The sequence below is a fragment of the Idiotropiscis lumnitzeri genome, chromosome 12 (assembly GCF_059441095.1).
Source record: "Idiotropiscis lumnitzeri isolate Australia: NSW breed Sydney's pygmy pipehorse chromosome 12, RoL_Ilum_1.0, whole genome shotgun sequence".
Classification (NCBI taxonomy): Eukaryota; Metazoa; Chordata; class Actinopteri; order Syngnathiformes; family Syngnathidae; genus Idiotropiscis; species Idiotropiscis lumnitzeri.
The window spans coordinates 8,565,301-8,589,155 of record NC_142402.1 but is presented as its reverse complement, the minus strand read 5'-3'; the positions used below and the strand labels follow the sequence as shown (position 1 = coordinate 8,589,155).

Below are 23,855 nucleotides of genomic sequence, written 5' to 3'. Positions count from 1 at the left end.
CTTGATTTTCGCACATTTTCTGCATTTGCTTTCATACTTTTCTTAAATCCCTCGCTCGTACCGCTTCTCGCTCAAAGCCGGTGGGCTAACGAGATCGCGGCGGGGGCGCGGGGGACTTACCGGCAAAAAGGGTCAAGTGCCCAGCTCTGCGTAGGCATATGCTTTTTCAAGATTTTCTCCCTACTGTCCCTTCCTTTTTCAGATTGAGATTTGTTTGTCTCTCCTCATAAGTATGACGACACTGTCTTCCGATTGGCCAATTCTGAAGAACCAATAGAAGGACGATGTAGTACAGTAGTCACACTATTCGGAAAGACAAACAAAATTCCTGACATGTCATACTTTTGTCGTGGTGGTTGTGAAGCGTCCCAGACGCCAAATGAGCAATCGTTGGGTTATGTCACACTATATGGGACACGATGCGTCAAGACAACTCAAATTCGCCTGCGAGACACTACGCCTGTCAGACCAAAATCAGGCTACATTCGTCATTTCTGACATTGGAATAATCCTAACATGTCAAAACTTTATTTTTTAAGGGTGCATATTTCTTCTTTATCGGATGCTGTTTACTTAAATTTGCTCAAATTTACCATTGACAGAGTGGATAAATGTTCAGCAACGATAAACTACACATTAAAAAGATCTGCTTATCTAACGACCAACTAATGTCAAATGCGCTACTTTTTTTGAGAGTAGGAACAGAATGTACAGGTTTGTTTCAAATGCAGGCAATGACAGAAAAAAAGTTGAGAAAAGAGAAAGAATACATACTAAAGTACAGAAATCAGAAAATTCAACGTATAAGGACATTTACAAAGTATTTGGACTGTCAAAGTTCACCACATAAAATATTTATTTGGGTTTAAAATAAGTCAATCGAAAAACACGTGCTCACGGACAAACTTTTACTCCACTACTTTCTGCTGACGATGAAATACAATATGTGGCGAAGCAGGACATGTATGTCAGCTACATTCGTGAACCTCAATTACACCCTCACGCCTCCTACACAGAACCTGAAATTGGAAAGAGACCAGAGTTAACTGTTGTTTTGATTTATATGTTCACTTTTGTTGTCTTTTAAACCGGTAATGCTGACCCAAGCCATTCATGTCCGTCTGCCTGCCCTTTTTTGTCAGAGCCCACAGATACTAGCATGGACTCAAATGCATGATTGAGGTTGCACCAGAAAAAATTAAACAGATTTTATGACACAAAAATTGTAAAGAACAATTGGTAGGCACTGGAAGCCAAGTGGCGGCGGAAGCACAGGGGCCTCACGTATAAAGGGTGTGTCCGCATAAAAACGTGGCGTACACACGTATCCACGCTCATATTCTGATACTGTATATCAAAAGTAAAACAACCATGGGAATGTGCTGTGTTACTTGACTGCTGCACATATGTTTTTTCTTGTTTTAGAGTCGTGGAGAGATGTAAAGATGATGCTGGGCAGTGGCAGGTGCAGTGGCGTGTGAAGTACAGTAGATGCCCGAGGCGAACGGCTGGTTTTGATTCCTCTGAAAACTTTTTTTGTCAACAGGTGGTAGAAGGGGGCGGTTTTCCATATATATATTTTTTTACTTTTATTATTGCAGGTTCCTACCCAACTTGGTTGTCCGGTTTGGGAGCGCACCCCTCAGCACCCCTTTTAGAAGACAGAAGACAGCGTGGTTGCAACTTTGTTTATCAGTGTCTGCAGCTCACGTTTTGAAAAGTTACGCTTTTTTCATTGGTGACTCATGTCTTAATAATTCTCTGATCATTCAGTGGCAGGCACTCTTTATACTTGGTTCCACATTTATTTTAGAGTTGTGGAGAGGGAGGAGTCTGGTACTGAAAAATGTCTTCATTTTACGAAAGCAATTTCCTTGGCTTCATTCGTACACAAATATTCATACATCTGGATTTATTTGTGTGCGCGACATTTTCTGGATTTGGTCATTCAATCATGTTTTAGTATGAAAGCCATGGAAGTATTTATACATGAGACCCCTGGTGAGTGTTGGATGAAGCTTTTTTCCAAACTGACCAAGGCTGACACAGGTTGAAGAGGACTGGCTACAATACAATGCAATAAATAAAAATTACAGTTTCTAAAAGCTGCTGAGAAAGATGAAAGAAGCTGGATCTAACAACAGCACTTATTTGCCCGTCCAATTTAAAATCACTGACCAATTTAAAAGCCAAGTTTGAGACTGTTGGATTCAGATAAGTCTCAAAGAGGGGCAACAGCATGGAATGACAAACGGCCACTGGGATCGAACACCATAACTTCTGTTTTATTTTTGTTGAAATTCGAGAAATTCAGTGACATCCAGGCTTTAATTTCCTTTATACAAGACAAATTGTACACAGTGAAGGAAACCTTAATGGCATGAATGGTCTGTAAAAAATGTATTTCCGAAAGTAAATTGTGTGTGAATGCTTTTAGTGGGAAATGAATTATTGAGTTTGAGTAGCTGTGAGAGTCAATATCTTGGACTCCACACTGACACCTTTTCATTAAGAATAATGTTTAGGTGGAGACAGAGTTGACCGCTAACATTAGCTGCTTTCGTAAACCATAGGTTGAAATGATGATGACATTTTTTTTTTTACATCATAGTGAATAACTTCTTTCACAGAACTTATTGTGATCAACAATTAGCCCCCGTCGTATGATCACACAATCGCTATGCATTAATGATTTTGTATCGGCTATAATTATAGAAACCATTAATATACAAAACAAATCCAATATAAAGACATTTGACTGTGCCACGTATATCATCTGCAACAGTTCAGAATAATGATTTATCTTATAGCATGACAAAATTCTAAAAATGTAAATAAAATGAATTATTTTCACCAGACACAGTTCAGCTGTGCTTCGTACCAGACTTGCAATGGACGTGAATAAAGAGCACAGTGGGGGCTGAAACCTTATTGGCCAAAAAAATGTCTGAAGCAAGTGCTGCCAAAAGAAATGCTATGAAATGAGGTGACTACAGCCTTGAGAATAAATTCATCCAATTTTATGAAACAAAGCAGAGGAGCGCTTTTTGGCCATGACGGGCTACCATTGCGGTTAAAAGGTTTCATGGTGACAATGATGACAGTTTGACCTATGAATGGATTCTTTCAATTTCCTTATATATTTTTTCAATTTAAAAGAAAAAAAAACACTTTGGCATTTTTATGGATGGAAGGAAAACTATGCCCTTAAATAAATAGCCAGTTTAGCTTGGGAATTGTAATCACACACAATTATGTGGAGTGACTCTTTAATTTGCTTATACGTGGGTTTGCCAATTTGCATAAGGCTCTGTGATTTCTCAGGGTGAGTCAGGTCCTAAAAGATTTGATCGGTTTAATCTTGAGGGATGGTGAACACATTCAGTCATCCAGATCACGTTAATTCCGTGTGTTTTCTGTCCTTGCAGAGGTATTGGAGACAAGGGAGACTCTGGGGCTCTTGTTCATCAAGGGGATTGAGTTTGAATGTGATTTTGTCTTGAGTTCACGAAATGAAGCTTGTCGCAATGGTTAGTGGAAGGAAGTAATAAAGTACAAACCTCAATTCCAATGTACTGGCGGCCGTCTATAAGTCGACATTCTGTCCAAGTAAATTCACATCTCACTTTGATGAAAAGGAACGTAATCAGTGGCCAAGTTGGATGTTACTGAAGAACCAGGAGTGCTTTTTTCAACAACCACAATGGCAAATACATAGTTTAGGTTACGAGCTGGGCTGGCTGGCTGGTGGCCATGGAGCAGCGCAGATGTGCGATTATGGCGGCAGGTGGCCTGGTGACTGGCCAGGCACTCCCGTGCGTGTGCAGATGCTCGCCCGCGGACCCCGCCATGGTGGCTGCTCACAGTGCGGAGTGGAGGCCCATTTTCAGACACATTGGGGGCGAAATACAGAGGATGAGGATTTTTTCTTTTTTAAACGGACGGACCATGCAAGAAAGGATGTGCAGATTATGTTGTTGTTGGGTCAAGTTGTGTCTGTTTTTCATGTTGTATTATACAACAAAAAATGACAGTAAACATTTATTTTTACTTTTTTTATTTTAGAGTTTATACTTTGTCTTTTTTTTTCTTTTGTAACTTTAAATAAAGCAAATAGGATTTGAATCAGTGCCTTCAGAGTCTTTGTTGTTTTTTTTTCTCGCACACATTGTAAGACTACTTTTGCCACCTCTGCCAGCTGCACCCAACTGTTCGTTAAACGAATTGGGTTCGGTCGCATGCAGCTCTCTATCGAGTCTCCAAAATGGTGACGATGGCGATGATGACGACAATGATGGTCTGATTGGTCTTCATGCTGCTCTTTCCCACTGCACCGGCGCGCCCTGCTCCCACCCTCTCGGCCCTTACGTCAGCAGCATTCGCTCCGCCAAGAGTGATTTAAACACGGCCAGAAAGGGAAGGCGTCTGTGGGAGAGACAGGAGCATATGTAGAAAGAGCCAGGGTGAGAGTGCATGCAGACAGCCACACGGTGGAGCAAAGACTTATAAAACTTTTTTTTTTTTTTTTTTACCAATTTTCCCCTCTATTCCACCCCACCCGTACATCCCCTTTTCTCATACACTTTGAGAAGTTCTAATATCTCCCCCAAAATAAACTTTTACACTTAAATGATGACACTTTCTTTTTCTGAACAGAATTTCGATGGCTGGACGTAAAACCATTTGTCCACTCACACACATAAAGAGAAAGCCCAACAACAACTGTGGTGTAATTGTGGTCGTCTATTAGTATCCATTTGGCGCTCAGTGGCCGCCCAGTGCGCCGCCGCCGCGATGCTTTTGTCCAACGTGAGCCTGAGCATCTGCGCGGGCTTCAACAACGCCTTTCACGCCGGAGCCGGGGAAGGGCACCCGGATCTGGGGGGCGGCTCTCAGCGCTCCACCCTCACTCCGACAGGGAACCTCATCGTTGCCGTGTGCTTGGGCTTCATCGGCACTTTAGGACTTGTGAACAACTTGCTGGTGCTGGTTCTCTACTGCCGCTACAAGATACTGCGCTCGCCCATCAACTTGCTCCTGATTAACATTTCCATCAGCGATTTGCTGGTGTGCGTACTGGGGACGCCGTTCAGCTTCGCGGCCAGCACACAGGGAAGGTGGCTCATTGGAGCGAAGGGCTGCGTGTGGTATGGCTTCGCCAACTCTCTCTTTGGTGAGTGCGCTACTGTTTTCACAACATTTGTGGATTTATTTGTGCGTCGTTTCGCGACTGGGGACGCAGCTATATATTCTGCGTGCTCCTGCTGGCCAAGCGGCACGGATGTCTAAATTGAAGCTTTCCGCATCTAAATGAATGAATGAGCACAGATTTTTTTTCGATCGTTGTGTTTGATTAAAGACTCGCAAACTTCCGATTCTCCAAGCGTGCGTGCATCTTAGCGGCGGAGGCGGGTGGGTTGACACGTTTATATTGCACACCTTTTTTTAATTGTTTTTATTTCATCATCCAAGCCATATGGCATTTGTCTCAAAGTGGAAGCCACGCAAAATCAGTAATAGACGACAGTTGCGCATCGTGTCCTCAACTGCAGCAATTAATGACGTCTTCTGGTGTAAATGAGCATTGTTCCTATTGGATGGATACTTTTAAAGACATCCCTGCTCTATCCTTACGCGTCTCGCAGTCTGCGCGAGGGGCTACTGAGTTCCTCAGTGGACGAATGCGCTCATGAGAGGTGACGTGCGCTCATTAACCTGACCTTCGTTTTGTCATTATGGACTGTAAGGACGTTCTAGTTGCAGTGGCGTATTTGAGTTCTTCTGAGTGCACACACACAGGATGAGGCAGGGGGCAATTGGTTGTTAAATATGTTATTGTGTACTAGATATTGTTATTGGGTGCGCCTGAGGCGAGAGATGCTCCATTGCCCCTCATTTAGCTGTGGTGCAAGGAAGCTCTTCGCGTTCTGAGCAGGCAGACGCACAGGCGGAATAGGGACAGTTTGTCATAAGAAATGGGACCCCAGTGTGCCTTTGCTGGGATCATGAAGAGTGAGTATGGTGATGGAAATTTCAAAGTATGAAAAGTTGTCCAATCACCTGAAACCAGGTCAGGAAGAGGAACAAAAAACATGCTTAGCTTTCATTTCTGTACCTGTATAAATGCAGCAAAGCCCGTGTGTGGGCATAATTGATAAAGATAATCATAAATGCATCAGAAAACAATTGGCATAATGACTAAAATACGTTGATACAACAGTTGGAAGACCAAATCAATAGCTGTATCGAAAAAAAATGGAACCTTCATGACACACATTATGTGCAGCTGTGCTTAATTTGCATGTTTAAATACAATATGTCTTTTCCATCAGCATTCTCCAATGGAATCAATTTAATGACTAATTTGGGTCTTATCTAAAAAATGTCGAAAGCCTTGATTTAATAGAATATCTCACATTGTTACAGTATTTTGTAGAGGAAACTAATTGAGATAACAGTGACTGTCATATAAGGACTTAGAAGACAAATACATTTGTCTTTTTTTCTGCGATGTGATGTCTGGTTCCTAATAGTAATGTTCTGAATATGTCCATAAACCCTTTCATGTTTGAACTCCTCATAATTAGTTTGGGAATTTAAAGAGTCCTCATACGGATTTCAATAATTCAGTCTTTGACACAAATGTGAACATTAGCAAAACTTAGGACAATATTTTCATAGACAGCTCAGGTGTGTGTGGCAAAAAGAAACTGGCACATCTTCATTTTTGACATGGGACAAGTCTAGTTTCCCGTGTTTAGGAATTTGGAGACTGCGCTGCGCCAGGCTGCGCGTTCTTGCGGAGAAGCAGGTTTTCTTTTACACGCAATTTGTGACAATTTGGTTACTGAAAGCAGACTAAACTTAACAGACCAGGTGAAACCAGGTCTAAGTTGTGCCGCAGGTGGTGTAACGTGATGTTGGTGAATTTGAATGAGGTATAGGCAGACAGATTCTGCGTTCCGCTGATATGTGCGATTGATATCTTTGTAGTTTATTCATAAAATATGACAACAGGGTGACTCTCTGAATCATTGTGGAAGTGCGTCAAATGTATCGTTATAGTCATACAACCCCAAAGGGAATAAGGAGAGCCGCTTCAATTGCCTGGGAAACATGTCGGCTGTGTTCACTCCCACAACAGCCCAAACACCCCATTGTACCGGCGTCTGTCTACGATAACACCAAAAAAAGAAAACTCCACCCATTTGTTAAAATTGAAATATACAATAAATGTCAGCACTGTTTTTATTTAGAAATTTAGCCATTTATCATATTCTCAATACTCGTTTGCGCAACACAGGACACATCCATCAATCCACCAATTTTTATGCTCAGCTACTTTGAAACCTTTCTTCCAGTTCTTCCATCTTCACAATGAAAGCATGTCGCCTTTATGAATGACTTTTAATAGGATCGCAAAGTAACATTTAATAAAGAATTTATACGTTTTCTGGAAGTCTTACTTCTACATTCTTTTACAAGTGCATACACAATAAGCTGTGGCCGCCAGTCATAACTTTCCTCCACTGAAACCTTTGTGGCAGGCCTCATAAATCTTTGCCCGGAGAACATTCTGTGTTTGAAAATGCTAATATGAAAAAAAAAATGTTGCTTCAACTGTTTGTTGCACTTTAGCACAATCTGGAATAGCCCTTTTAAAAATCACAAAACCTGTTAAAAGAAGACATTTTGTCCTCTTTTGGATGGTATAACAGCTTAGTGGAAATGTGAACATCCAAAATTGTGCTTAAGAAACCAGAGATGTGAGATAAAACAAGACACTCATTGAGTTTTATTTATTCATCATAACATTAAGATCAGCTCTTATTTTCCACTTGGTTGGATTTGTGAATTGGCCACCCTGTTGCATTGCGCATCAAGTACTGAATGTCCACTTTGTGTGTTCAACTTGGTGAATCCAAGTTTTCCATCACTTCTGAGCCTTGCTACAATCTATCAAATTGAAACTGAAAATAGACACTCATACTTTCATTTCTGCGGAGATCATTTCAACAACATCACACATAACAAAGTGAACTACCAAATACATGCTAATGTCCTTTAACTGTAGCCACAACTTCACTTACTCAAGTGTTATGCTGAGATTACGTTCAGAAGATGTTACGCTAACATCCATAGGTGCCAATTAAATCGGATCCGACAGGAATCCGGCTTCCGCGAGCTAGAGGAGTGGCACATTGAAAGTGTATACTTTGTATGCTCAAAGGGAGAGAAAGCAGACATCATTAGCATCTGCATTGGTTATGGATGATTTATCCCCTAATGGCCTCATAAAAAACGGCAAAGGAAACAGTGAGTGAGGAAGAGTCAAAGACTGGATTGGATACATTTCGATGGAACACATTGGCTTTAGTTTTGATAAAGTGACTGTCTCCGCTGAAAATTTCAAGATGATCAATGTAGCTTGAAATTGGAAATATGTTTAACGGGCATTGTTGCCAATGAAGGGTTGTCATCTTGACTTGGTTTGTTCGAGTCTCGAGACAATTTGCTTGTAATTCGCTGCATTATACTCGCAGCAGCTTTTACATTTAATTCGGTTTTTGATTGAATTTGCACAGCCTTTATTTAAACGGGGACACAAACTCTGGGCATATGTGTGTACGCCTGACTAAACTCCTACTGTGCCATTTTCCCGTGTTATACACTGCTTACTACATATGACCCGTTCACCTCGCCACCTGTGACGACCTGGCCGTCCAGAGGTTCCTTTCCCCCTTTCTGAATTCCATCAATGCTGCGTGTTGTCCTGCCTCAAGTGGACTCTGCGCACAGTCACTGGATTAACCTTGCAGTGCTGATCCCACTCGCTGCATACTGAAGTTAGATTGCCTTTGTGCACACATACGCGCACTTATGGCTAGACAGCTATAATGTGATCACATAGATGGATGAACATGCTCACATCCAGAGGAGCGTGAATGCATATCAATATGAGCGTCACGTAGGAAAAACACCTGGCTGGAGTGAGGTTAATTTGTCATGATGGTGAAAAGTGCTCATAGAATGGCGAGAGAACAAAGAACAACACGCACCGTCGTAAAGGTCAAAGAGAGTAGGCCGGCTGATGAGCCAGGTCCGTTCGAGACGTATATGTGAATAGAGGCTGACTGAGTATAGGATCACATCGGTGTTCTGTTTTTGCATTGGAAGACGCGGGGTACGGCTCAATCCTTTGATTTTCATTCAGTCTGTCTTTTCCTGGATACACAGTATCAGAGATGGCATTATGAGTGTGATGCTTTCCGGCAGACTCATAAGACGGAAGCGCGAGAAAGTGTCACATCTAAGGACGAAATAAAGATCCTTTCTTTTTCTTTATCTCATCGTAACATGCTTGATTTCGGGAAATTAGATTCAGCTGTTGCCTTTGATCCGTTCATTTGATTTGAGATGCTGTGAAGTTGGAGTAAAAGTTGCGCTCGCCATGACATTAAATTGCCTCAAGCAGTGGGACATGACATGATAAAAAAATAGGAAATTATAATTGCAATGAAAAAAAAAATGGATTTGAACATTTTGGCTTGACTGGAGATCACCGACTTAACTGATCGGGTAACATTGTGGACATTGACGTCATGTCTCTAGTTCCGACTTAACTTGCTGTGCCACAGACAAAACCTTTGCCACACGTTAAAATGTTGAAGTGTGCATAGTATTTGATTTAATTCATTGAGTGATAATAATTTTTTTCCGTTTTGCTGAACTGATGGTTGAATCTTGAAACATTCAATAAAAAAACACAAGGGAAATACTTGTCAGTAAATAGCAGAGATAGTGTTTATTGAATAGCAAATGTGCTGTAAAAAAAAAAAAGAAAAACACAACTTGGATTCTTTTGGGGCCAAAACCATAATTTAAGTTTGAACAACTTTAATAAAAACATTTAATTTACTATTATGAATATATGGTGACAATGTTAGCACAACAAAGCAAGCAAGTTATTTGCTCCAAAACTATTTGCTGAGCTGTTTTTACTCCAGTACAGTAGACAATACAATAGACAATTAATTCTGTAAACTCTTATTTCTTAGTACAAAAAGCGGAAGGACAATTTTCACATTAGTAAAACTTAAAATATATTACCAAACTGCTCTACTTAAAACATTATGGAAGATTATTGCCATGGAATTTTGAATTCACCCAAACATTTTTTAGAGGGTTGTTTACAACCAAAAATGGCAACAGCTATTCAAAGTTGAGCCACAAGTGCCTACCTAAAACTCTCATTCCTGCACTGAGATGGACAAAAGTAGCCGGAACCAGGCCGGAACCTGAACGCCGTGGCAGATGTGCTAACTACTCTAACCTTCCTCCCTAGATGAAAACCAATTTTACTGAAGCGGCCCAGTTAATTCAGAAGCATGACTGGATAAAAGTGAGACCCTTCAGCAAATTGATTAGCCCACTGAGCATCCACTGTGGGTATTCTTTCCTGAATCAATGGACAAAAGGTGCCCATTTTCTGTTTATTGATCACTCAATGGGCCATTCTATATTCTGTTTAACCAATTGCACGCATCATTGCGGCTAGATAATTATAGGGAATCAGATTGGATAATAAGATTATAGATCAGATAACCAGATGCTAAAATGACGACTGTGTCTACTGACAATGTTATTGGAATGTCAAACATTTTATGGTAAGATAAACAAAAAACATGATATAATAAGGCAAATAGATAATAAAACTACAGACAAACATCCAAACAAGGAGCAGTCATCTGCAACCATAAATACTCAAAGAGCCATTTGGACCACTTTGCACAGAAAAAAAAAGGGAAAAGAAAACAGGCAGCACACAATCCTTTTAACACTTCATACGATACAATATATTTTTGTTTTGGTTTTCGGATTCCTTACATTATGGTACTCACTAAACAAATAACTTCTCATTATATAACACACAAGAAAGGGAAACTCTGGTATTTACAGCTTGAATATGGTGAAAGGCATTGTCCGTCTATTCCAGTTTGCATTCCCATTTGAGGGAGTGACAGCAACAACAAGTGCTTATGAAAATAAAGAAAATGAACCTGCTCTTAACGCTAATTAAAAATAACTGAATTAAAATAAAAAAACAAAGTGAAATGAAAAATCCAACTGGCAAATGGAGTGCATTTATAAAGTGCTTTACCTTCAACATAGGCCTCACATTCACCCATTCATGCACACTTTCCGACACCAACGGTAGACGGCGGTTTTCGAGGCCCAGTGATGCAGCCATCCTCATAGGAAAAGACATCATCATTATATACTGTATATTTACCCTTTATTTGTCTCGAGGGCTGTCGGAACCAGTAATACACCCGGGAAAAGAATCAGTGCGACGAGGCTCTGTGCTGCAGCCGCAATTGGCAGAATCTAAGTGCATGTGTGCGTGTTGTGCACGGGAAAATTTTGAACATAATATTTGATCATGACTTCTGTCTCTAGACTTTCCGAATGGCCAGTTTGGTCGCGTCATGAGTTTAGAAATGCTAATTAAAAATCACAAAGATGGGGCCCGAGAGGGATGATTTTTCAAAAGATCATTTTAATTATATTCGAATGTAAAGTCATATGTAGAGTTTTAACATATAAGACTACAAACGCTAACTTTAATGACATAATTTCAGTGCTTGCTTTTTAAAAAGCGGTTATTTTTATTGTTAATGACCGCATTGTTTCGTTGAGTATCAAGTAAACATCTTAAGCGGTAATGGTCGATGTGTCCTAATATTTCTTATCTCACTGTAGGCATTGTGTCCCTCATCTCTCTGGCTGTCCTCTCCTATGAGCGCTACAGCACCATGTTGACCCCCACTGAGGCCGACTCATCCAACTACTGCAAGGTCGGCCTGGGCATCACCCTTTCTTGGGTCTACTCCCTGATCTGGACCCTGCCGCCACTTATTGGTTGGAGTCACTATGGTCCGGAGGGTCCGGGGACCACCTGCTCTGTGGACTGGAAAGCCAAGACGGCGAATAACATATCTTACATCATCTGTCTATTTATCTTCTGCCTCATTGTGCCATTGTTGGTGATCGTGTTCTGCTATGGAAAGCTGCTATGCGCCATCAGACAGGTGAGTCCGAACACGGCTTGGGGAAGGTTTGCTACAGCAACTCGGTCAAAACAGGTGAGCCAGTGTGCACATCTTGTTATAACAGAAATCACCCACGAATACATTTTACATAGACCTCCATATCCTCGCCTCAATAATTGTAATACATAATAATAATGTTTATTCCTGTTAGTGTGGGCATGCCGATGTCTGGAGGCTTTAAAACATATTCTGGAAACATTGACTATCACACTTAACTGTCTTGCAAGGAAGAACATAAACATTGGCCACATTGTTAGGAACTGAAGTCAACTTCTCAAGTGGAACTCATGCGGTGTGCTGTAGAGACACACAATAGAATTATTTCCGGTGTATTCCACAATTTCCACAGCTCTCGTATAAAAGCCACATGACATCAACACTCAACAATATTCCATCAAAGAGAGACATAAAATAGTTGAAATATCACTTGGTGTGAAAGGTAAACTTAGTGTTACCTTTAATGACCTTTGCATTAAGAAAATTGACCCCGAAGGCGACACAGTGGATAAAGTGTACTGCATGGTGCATAATGACAGATTTTTTTTTTTTTTGCTCTCAAGTCGCATCATTTAGATATAAACTATACTGCCGAAACTATTCGTTCACCTGTCTTGACTCTAATATAATTTTAATTGACATTCTTCCAGGCCCGCCCTGAAAACTTTTATATCTGCAAATGGTGGACTGACATCAAATTAAACCCTGTGCATTAAAAATGGGATATAAATTAAATTCATTTTTGAGTCAAAGTAGGCAAGTGGGTACTTTAGGCAATATAGTGTCGGTCCTGTTATCATAAAAAGAAAAAAAAGCACAAGGAATGCCATATCGTCAGATGTGAATTCTTCTTCCAAATGTGATCTCCAAATCTGTATCAGATTGGATAAGGTCGTACGTGTCAATGCAAGCTTTACATCATCAATATACATCTACCAGTGATGTACGTATATTTTCAGCCACGTCGCTCCAAATGGCACATTAAAAAACAGCAATTGGAAATCTATACTACGAGAGCAGAGATGTGGTCCATAAAGCGTACGTCTGTCATTATCGTCGATCAGTATAGAAATGTGTGCATTAAATCAGAAATTGGCACTTGGACCAACACTGTTCATTGCAAAATGTTCCATCGTATGCTTGACTCAACTGCTGTGTGTTAAAAAAAATTACTGGAACTGAAAACATCTAGACTTAATCAAAGGAATAAATTAATGAAATTCCATTGGTGGGTTCAGTTTAAAAACAGCAATAACAAAAAAACAACTTTGGCTCATCTTATTTAAAAATCCCAAGTGACGTTTTCCTCCTGTTGAGCAACACGTTTCGTAATTCCTCATCACTGTTATTGCTCAGAGCCGAACACTATCTTATCGAGGTAATGCAGTGTGGCCAGTAGTGAGACTACTTTGGATTAGAGTTTGCAGGTCGACTGGGGACTTGAAGTGCAAGAACAGAGTTGGAGTTGAGCAACAGTGTGTGCAACTGCGTTGGTAGCGCATCAATAGAGATGTGAATGTGATTTTAAAATGACATTACAGATCTTGAATTGAATTAACTAGTTCACAAAAAATATGCTTCAAGTGTTGTGTTGGTGTTGCTAAATCCACACACAAACTACTGGTGCTTTTTACTGTGCCCACTTGTTTTTTTTTTTTTTTTGCATTGTACGTTTCTTGACCTTTGGCGGTTTTATAACCGAACTAATTATGGCCAACAGAGGTATTAACTGAGGCCACAGAAATTACCCGTACTGTTAGCGCTGGCACAGTAAGCCCATAAAAAGAGTCAGTAGATCTATATTTTATGGCTCGCAGTACACGCAAACATTTATCAGCTTTTTAACTTTGACTGCTTATTTGGAGGTTCCTTCCATGATCTGAGCCGCTTCTCCTCACGAATGTCGCGGAGCCAATCCCAGCTAACTTTGGGCAGTAGGCGGGGTACACCCTGGACTGATTGCCGTCTAATCGCAGGGCACACATAGGCAAACACTCACACCTAGGGACAATTTAGTGTGTTCAATAAACCAACCATGCATGTTTTTGGATTGTGGGAGGAATACCCAGAGAAAACCCACGCAGGCACGGGGAGAACGTGCAAACTCTACGCAAGAAGTTTATTAATCAATGAGGTGTAGATATATCATATTTAGGAAGGTACTCCAAGGTGGCTTCTGTGTGCCCCTTTAAAAATGCAATTTCACTAACTGTAATTTATCAGACCTCAGTAAAGCAAAATCAGATTTTAAAAAGAAAAAAAAAATGCATATCCCGCAAACATCTTGGTTAACATTCACACATCCATCCATCAATTTTCCACACCACTTATGTTGCGATGCAAAGAGAGCTTGGAGTCTATCCCAGCTGACTTGGGTGAGAGGAGGGGTACCCTGTCAAAAACAGAGAAGCCATAGAATCAATTTCTAGGGAATCAAAATGTGCTTGAACCAACCCCCCCAACTGCTTCTATTTCGAAGTCCATTTCTTACAAGCGAGTGAGTTATTTTGGCACATCTCAACTTGGCAATATAGTGTATTCCCAGCCTGGAATATTCAAACACTCTCCAATTCTGTCAGATTGAGACGACAACTGCTATGCTGGCACCAACTGACAACTCGCACCCTGTCACCCAACAAACCTTTGATTGGAATTAGGTCCGGGGTCAGAATGTAGCTACACTTCTAAATATGACTGGACATACTGCTGTTTTCAAGTATATTCAAACACTGGTCTTGTCTTTAACAACATCTCTTGTAATAATTAATAGCAGCAGATCGAATATGGAATGTTGTCTTGAGTAACAGTTTCAACTTTATATTTGACTTTAATTGAATCCCACTTGAAACATGGAGCATAAAGAAAAATACATTTACTGTGATAGTAAGAATTCAGCCACTATTTTTTAATGCACGGCAATTACGGGACCTCTCCATGCGAGGAGGTCGAAAAACCTCATCATTAATTCGGCCAAATAATTATTTATACCTCCTATCGAATCGCTCCACTGTGGAAATGCCCCAACGTGCTGGACCACATTTACATCCATAAACACTACATCGTGAGTGACGTCTCTTCTGCGCATGCAAGTCACTTTGGGGGATGCAATATTTTGACACAGCAGACAGACCAAGGACGCAATTATAATCTGAGCGCTCACACAAAAACCTTTTTTCACATGATGGCTGCACTATTTCAACATTCATTTTGAGATTTAGGGAGTATGAAAGAGTTCATCACGACTTACATGGAAATTCAGGTTACATCTCTACCGTAAGGACGGAACTCTGTCGTAAATTGAGGACTTCCAATATTAATCTTCCTCTTCGTGGCACACACGCGCACAATAGGCGCACACACGCGCACACACTCAACTGTTTGCAACAAGTCCCAAAGCAAATTTTCCAAGATTACCATCTCGTCCGTCTGTGAGCATCATGTCTTGCCAAATAAACAATGACATGCTTGTGTTTGTTTGCATCAGCACGCTCGTGTCTTATCTTATAAAATTGACCAGCAATCTAATGCGTGATATTGACACAAGCAAAAAACTGGAAAGAAAGAAAACAAACTGAGGAAGTGGGCAAACAGCCTTTCTCTTAAAAAAAAAAAAAAAGTAAGTTGTTCCTTCCAGAAGTCTACATTTTGTCCAGTTCAGTTTACAAGTTAGATAGTAGAAAATTATTTGTGTGTTTGAAGAAACAACCAAAGGAAATGGATCGTATTCAGTTCTAGTTGTAGTAATAGGTAACAAGTACTCGCCGTGTCTCGTGTGATTATTATACACTAGTTGGTGCTTAAAGTCAATTTATTCTCACCTCATGCTGTGACTTTCTGCAAAACTGCCTCTCCAATGTCTCTTAGTGTCTATGATGCCTGCACTTCTTTTGTGGAAATATACAGTATGTGAGCTTTCGTTATCTTTTTCAGCTTTAGAACGTTCTCCCGACACACAATGCATTGTCACTGGTCAGCTCTTATTCGAGGCGATTTTGGCTGATATCATTTGGGAGATATTAAAGGGGACTTGCCAAGTCAATGCAGAAAGCTGAAATCCCTCATCTAATAAAGAGGCACTCAACAGAACAGTCCGCGAGGGGGTGACTAAGATTCAAGTTGGGGCTCGACTGCGGGTGCAGGGAGAGGTCAATGAAAAAACAAGAAAGCCTTCTCTTCTTCATGCTCTCCTCGAAAGTAAAAAAAAAAAAAAAAAAGCCATATAACCAGAGTTGCCAAATATTACGACTCCATATTTTGTTATGGAAATCAACCGCTAACTTGTAACACTGATTGTTCCGGATACTTAAAACATGAAGCGTCAAATTGCTGAAAACTAGCAAAAATAGTTGGTAAATAATTTCAATATTTGACGATACGACCTAAGGGAAGGTTGCCGGTCACCAGTGAGTCGATTTTTACCTCAGAAGTAGATCGCAAAGCGTCAAAAACATTTTCTTACTTTCGACCAATTGGAGAATTGTTTCTTACAAAAGTTAAGTTCCATCCTTTTTTTTTTCATGACTGTCTCAAAGGCTCAATTAATTATTATTATTTTTTTAATCACAATGGGCCAATTTCATGTAGGGGTTTAGATGGGTTACGTATGGGATTTTTTTTTTTTTTTTAATCGAGCATTGATGTCATCCGGACCTCAAAATGCACTATATATATATATATATATATATATATATATATATATATATATATATATATATATATATATATACATATATATATACACGTGTGTGTGTGTGTGTGTGTATTCATGTGTGTGTCTTTGTACTTTGCATATCAGGATCAGGATTGTTATCCAGCTTCTGCAGACCTTGCTGATAATAAGATCATTCGAATCAGTTGTATTGCAGCAGGGAGATAGGGAAAAAAGGCAGGAGAGTGGCCCTTGTGGAACAGGATTTAAGACCCCTCACTCAGAATTTAAGTTGCAGCGTCATTAGAAACATGGGAGGAATGCTGATGGAAGCTGCAATATTTATTCAAAGTCGAATATACTATCATCTTAATTGTCATCATTTTCAGTTTGCACATATCTTAAAGAATTCAGGCTGCAAGTTCTTGATGGTGACATTAGAGCAGCTGCTTGCTGGTGAGGTATGCTGCCATTTGCCCATAATATGATTAGTTGACTAATCGCAACTAGTCGACTCATGAAATATTTGTTTGTGGCAGCCCGAGTTGAGAATTGTTATTGCATAGCCTGGAAGGCCTGGGTTAGCGCTTAACATTAAGTCATGTTGCCAGATAAAGCACAACTGAAACCTGAATTTAAAATGTGTGTGCATGCGTTTTAACCTGCCTCCTCCCAAATGAACCTCCTGTCACAACTTCACCGTCTAGAGCTGCCACTGGATATAGCCATTACACAAGCTATAAAATATGCACATTATTTGTGTAAAATGGTGTTGGGATGACATAACACAATCAAAGGTAATGGTTCAGTATTAAACCCATAAGTTCCGCTTTGATGACACTCATGAGGTATTTTTACAAATCACTTCACTTTGCCAAGTCCAACACGGCTGCAACTCTGACGTACGATTCAGTGCTCAATCTACACTGTAAATGTTGTGGAAATGTTGTCCAGCTGGTGTCGCAATGGGCATCGTTTAATAACTGCGTGCAGCGAATAGAGTACAATATAGGATCATCAAAGAAATGGAGCAAAGCTAACTACTGTCTGTATGGTAATACTGTAATAATAATTGTCCCCATTCATTTTCTGCGCTTAAGACCGACGCCGGCAGACGGGAGCAGCTCCCACACATGTCCCCCAAATCAGCGGTCTGAGTTCTACAACTTTTGAATCCCTGTGATTTTTAGCAATTCACTCATGCGCTAAATTTCTCCAACATCCTTTAGGCTATGTGACACAGTTAGAAATTGAGAGCAGAGGGGGTGGGAGGGTCGGGGGGGGGGATGAAGATATCAAGTGAAAGTGTAGCAGCCAGAGAGATGAAAGAGAAGGGGATGGATGTGCTGGTTTGGGAATCCCATTCAGTCTGCCGAGGCCTAGTTTTGTGAGGCCCACATCAAATATGAGTGACCTTGTATCAGTCAGTGGTAAATGCATTCGCCACAAGCGTCCCCCCCCCCCCCCCCCCATGTCTCAAACCATTTGGTAATGCTGATGACTTGCTATCATATCGCCCAATGGAGGCACTGGGTAGTGGAGAACATTTCAATGTAAATTAGCTTACTCTTGGGATGAAAAAAAATTGAACCTCCTACATCACCCTCTAGTAAAATAATTTCTTCTAGGTGACAGAGGACGTGACTTTGCAACTCTTTTAGAGTGTTCTTGCCATGAATCAAGTCTCATTCAGGTTGTTGCATATAGAAAATGGAATGATTTGATAGAATGATAACTGTTGTCACAACACAAAGAAAACTATTCTTTTTTTATACTTTGTCTTAATTTGAAAAGAAGACAAATAAATTGGTGACTCAAAATTCCCAAATCAAAAACAATTACGTAACAAAAAAGAGAAAACAAAATGCTCACTATTGTTTTGGTGAGACACAGCAGGGGAAGAGACAACACCAAGAGATGAGTTGATTGGCTGCAGGAACGGGGCAAGAAAACAAGATCAGATCAGATGAGTCATTTATAAACAAAATAAAATCACCGTCTGTCAGCCCACTATGATGCTCAGTTTTGATTTACACTTTCAGAGAGCTCCTTTCCTAAGACATGTTAAGTAGAAAGAAGATTTGAACTTCTCACACCATTTGACATTTTGGAAGTGTCCTTTACTATATTTTTGGATCATGTTGTTGTCCCCACGTTTTGGCCGCAAGCTAGAATTTTTTTGCGGTCGCACTGACACTGACCTTTGAAAAACATATTCTAATCAGTTAAATTCTGGGTCCATGGAAGTGGTCTGCCAAGATGCAAAGAAATTCCATCCAAGTTATCATGTTCTGGGGGCTAGAATGGATGACATCTCACAGTCACCTTGACTTTGGGTTGTCAAAATCCAATCATTTCATCCATACGTAAGAATCTGTGCCAAATTTGCAGAAAGTCCCTCGTGGCATCGAGTTGTACATCACATTCATGAAAATAGGACAACTTTGCAACATAATGCCCCTAGCCAAAGTTTGTGATCGTACAGCTGCATGAAACTGACATAGTTGCATGTTTAAGTAGGAAAGTGCTCATTTGCTCTCTGGGGATGTGCTGATACCAAAACCAGAATTGGTATTAGTGACGATACTGTGCTGTATGTCTGTACTCATACTCTGACTCGAAAAAAAAAAAGCTGCGATACTAGGACAGTGATACCACTTCACCAGACTGACATGTATAACTTCAGGGCAGATGGAGTAGGAGCCATGTCAAAAATACGGAAATACTTTGAGATAAACCCAGATGACGACACATTGTTAGCTGACTGCAAATTATGCTCTGTAAAATGGATGAACTCCGCTCAGGCAGCCCCATCGCCATCATGCTCCCGACTCCAACCGAGCCAGCAGTGCTCCTGTCATGAATCCGGTGTGGACGACGTGTTAGGGCATGACACATCAAGTAAAGAGAACGTTGATGTGGAATACAGCGCCTATTCACTTGCACTGTCCAGACTCTATATTCTTCTTTGTCCCTTATTTCAGAACTTTATATGCGGTGCCACTAATGTTCTGACTGTGAAACCACATCACTAAAATACAAGTAACTTGTGTTATAGTGTACATTGTCACGTTTAATGGCGGGGTTGTGGATCCAAATTACAGGAAAAGCGAGGCAGGGGTGCCTATTAGGACTAATTTAACTTAAAGAACACCAAAGCGTAAAGCATAAAACAAGAATCAAAGTAACAAAACAAACCCTAGAAAATAGGACTTGACTTGAAGTGCAGATAAACAAATGCAACTTTAAGCTGACAAAGGAAATTTGAGAATGACAATGAACGGACAAGGACTGATAGGAAGCAGAGAACTAAATCCAGACAAGGGTTGGAGTGAGTCACTGTCAATCTTTACATCATATGGAACTGCGGTATGCAAATATGGTCATGCTGTACCTCTCCCCAAAAAGGATTGTAACCAAATCATGTGCAGTGCGACCAATTAAAAAAATGGGAGCACCAGTACAAAAGTTAATGCCGAGCCCTGCAACTCAACTTTACACCATTTTTTCTGAATTGCTTCAAGACGAAAACGAAAGAATCAGTTACACACAATCGACCAGATTCTTAACGGTCAAGTAATTGATTACTCTGCACATCCATTTTGGGAATTTAATTGATTTTCTGCGGGAACACATGGAGAACAACTGTTACACATCATTTTAAATAGGAAATTAGTTGGTATTTTTACAGTAAGACTGGGATGGCTATAAACAGTTTACTGCACTGTACATACATTTTCCCTATCGCGGATTTCCGTCTAGCCAAATGTAATAGCAGATTTGTTTCTGTGATCATCCATCACTCTCACAATTGATCTCCAATTCTGCTGCTGAAGACTCCTGCTGCGCCGCACTACACAGAGTCTTATGCATGTAGCAATTCTACCTATAGACACACCATTCACAATCATTAGGGAGTAAAAGAAGACTAGAAGCAGCTTGGAAAATTCTCCTGAAAAAGTTCTTTCTAAAGCAAGGGGCAGGCAAACTTTTTGATAAGCGGGCCACAATGGGTTAGAAAATTTGACAGAGGGGCCGGACCAGGAGCAGATGGATGGAGTGATTTGGTAGCCATCACCTCATCTGAGAAAAAAAAAAATACATTTAATTTTAAATGAAAGTGAACAAAATCATTACAAGAAAATACATGTTTTTGACGCACTGCAATTTAGAAAATAAAACATTCACAAGGTTTATTCATTTAATTTTTTTCAAGTTTGGCGGGCCGGATTAAAACGTTTAATGGGCCGCATTTGGCCCCCGAGCCATAGTTTGCGCACACCTGTTCTAAAGGCTGGATTTGATTCGACTCTTGTCCTCATTTGATTGTGAATTCATACCTGATGTTGTGAATGACTGAAAACCTTTTTTTCATATGTGCATGCTTTTTGTTGCTGAAATTACACTGCTCATATACTACGCCCCACTTGCTCCATCAATAAGTTACATTCATTTGTTTTGTGTGCCAATATTTTATTTATTTATTTTTTTTTGGTTTTGGTCCTTTTTGACGCTTTTATGACATCTGTCCCATACGTAAGTCCTATGCCAAGGGTGGGCAAACTATGGCCCGGGGGCCACATGCGGCCCATTAGACCTTTTAATCTGGCCCGCTGAACTTGAAAAAAATTAAATGAATAAAGCGTGTTTATGTTTTATTTTCTAAATACTGTAGGTGTCAAAGACAAATATTTAGTTGTAATGCTTTTGTTCACTTTCATTTAAAATGAAATGTATTTTTTTTATCAGATGAGGTGAGGTTACCAAAATACTCCATCCATCTCCTCCTGGTCCGGCCCCTTTGTCAAATTTTAAAACCCATTGTGGCCCACCAATCAAAAGGTTTGCCCACCCCTGTCCTATGCCCTCTCAGTCCAACTGGCTCTCAGGAATTCGACCTGAAAGCGCATTATGTCGAGAAATGATAACGATGTCTATTAGTGTCACAAACCAGTAGATGGAGCAAATGCAGTTCCATCATTCTTGGGGAAAAAAGGTATTTTTCTTTATTTGTTTGCCATTTTGATACAATCACTATAGAAATAAACAAGTCAGGTGTTTATATTTGATGTCATAAAAAGGCACCAGCATTGAAAAGATGCAATGAAGCGTTCTGCAAATCAAATCTGATATGAATCTCATATCCTCCAATGTGACGACAGAATAAGTGGATCATCAAAACAAGAATACGCGCTGTAGTACAGCCCAAACTATAAAAGCAAAGACCATTAAATATGCTTTAAATGTGATACATAGAGGTGCACAGACCATTAAATCTGAAAAATAGTGCTGACGACAGTCCCCCGTAATAAAACTTCAAGAAAGTCCAGGCCAACTATGTAGAGGATGCACTCTAACTTAAATGTCACATTTCTTTAATTTAATGCTGTCACTCTCCAAAGTCAATGCTTTGGTGGTTGCTAATGCACATTTTGGGCACATGTACATGCCGGATATGTCAGGTGATAATGTGAATGGACAAAAATGGTACAAATAAATGAAGAAAAAAAAGTTTCAATTTGAGCATTTTAACCTGTAGTGTAAATCCAGCACAGATGCATTCTATGTGTCATTTTTGGATCGTGTTTGTTGTACCACCAGCATGTCTGTCCTTTCATACACACATTCTGAAGCCCCTTTTTCATTGTACTGATTCATTTTTACCAATTTTTCAAGTTTCGTGCAACATTTTTGCTGAAAATATGCCTATGTCTTGTGTACATGTTTTGTTATGCAAACCGTCACCACATGGCTGATTGGATGGATGAGTGCTTTGCTTCTCGTGCCATTGGCTCTGTGAATAACTCATTGCAATAGTTGTGCTGTTTTTTTTGTTTTTTTACTCTTAATTAGACCTCAGAATGATTTAAAGGTTACGGTTGGCTGTAAATCCCGAAAATCAACATAAAACTGGATGTCTCCTCCACGGCAGCAAATATAAAGCTGCCGTGTGATGTGTGCAGAAGGAAGTTCTGCTTACTCACGTCAATGTCTGCTCTGCCGCGAGAGGCCGATTGTTGTGTGTGCAGCCAGAAGCTCCGCCCACAAACAGGCTTCTTCCAATCAGAACTCTCACAGCGGCTGTCTACATTTCTGATTGATGTTTCAAAACATTTTATTCCATGTGTGATATGCATATAGGATGTCTTCTGCCCACGGCAGCAAGCTGTTGTGTGTGCAGCCAGTTCCATCTACACACACACTTCTTCCAATCATTACATATTGTTTTATGTGTCAAAAAATAAATAAATAGAAAATCGGCAAAAGAAAAACATCTACTTACGCTTGTTATGCTAATTTGGAAGGAGACGCTTTTTCTTGTTCACTTGTTTCTTTAGTGTTTTATTTCTTTATAGTGAAATATGTTTTCACTTGTTTTTATGTTGTACTGTGTTCATTTTCAAACACACCAATTAAAATTGGCACAAAAAAAAAATCAAATCATAAACTCTAAATATAATGGGCGGCACAGTGGTTGAATGGTGAGCACGATGGCCTCACAGTTCAGAGGTGCAGGGTTCGTACAGAAGAGATGAATTGCATTTACATTCATTTCAATGGAAAGATTTACCTTGATTCATGAATGTTTCGAGCTACGAACAGAGACACGGAACGAATTAAGTAAATAAATTAAGGTATATATATATATATATATATATATATATCAAAATACCAAAATTTAAAATTGTCTACTTTTGATAACATAAAGATGTTGCAAGCAATTTTGCTACTTATTTGCAATACTAAAATAACTGAAAAATAGTTAAACTTTTTTTTTTTTTTTTACCAGCTTTTGATTTCAAAACCATCAATTTGTTGGGAATATGTGATAAAATGAGATACGTGGAATCAAAGTAATAAGTGTAATGGAAAAGTGCCTTAGTAGACTTAAAAAATATAGAGTTCCAGATCACTTCATACCTGGTTACAGCCACGCTCCACATGGAGCAGATTCATTAAAACAGCAGGACATAAACGTGAACATACGGAGTGGACAGCCTGCCCTTTCAGCCAAGCTGTGAGACGCTATCAACTAGAACCTGCTGATTCTTTAACTGATAACCTTAGTGAGGAATACTTCTACTGAGCGGAGGTCA

At 40.0% G+C, this 23,855-nt stretch overlaps 1 protein-coding gene across 2 annotated transcripts in view; it reads left to right on the top strand.

The window, feature by feature from the left end:
* Nucleotides 1-4,539: 4,539 nt before the first annotated feature.
* The window catches only part of LOC148325738 (vertebrate ancient opsin-like), a 54,669-nt gene continuing 35,353 nt past the window's right edge, over nucleotides 4,540-23,855 (top strand). Inside the window, exons 1-3 of one of the 2 annotated variants that reach the window (XM_088310907.1) lie at nucleotides 5,088-5,173; nucleotides 10,346-10,478; nucleotides 11,764-12,092. In XM_088310907.1, the coding sequence (XP_088167033.1) occupies nucleotides 5,150-5,173; nucleotides 10,346-10,478; nucleotides 11,764-12,092 (486 nt within the window). In that variant the 5' untranslated portion in view covers nucleotides 5,088-5,149. Of the gene's footprint in view, nucleotides 5,174-10,345; nucleotides 10,479-11,763; nucleotides 12,093-23,855 lie in introns of both variants that reach the window. The other variant, XM_088310906.1, reaches the window with a different exon arrangement.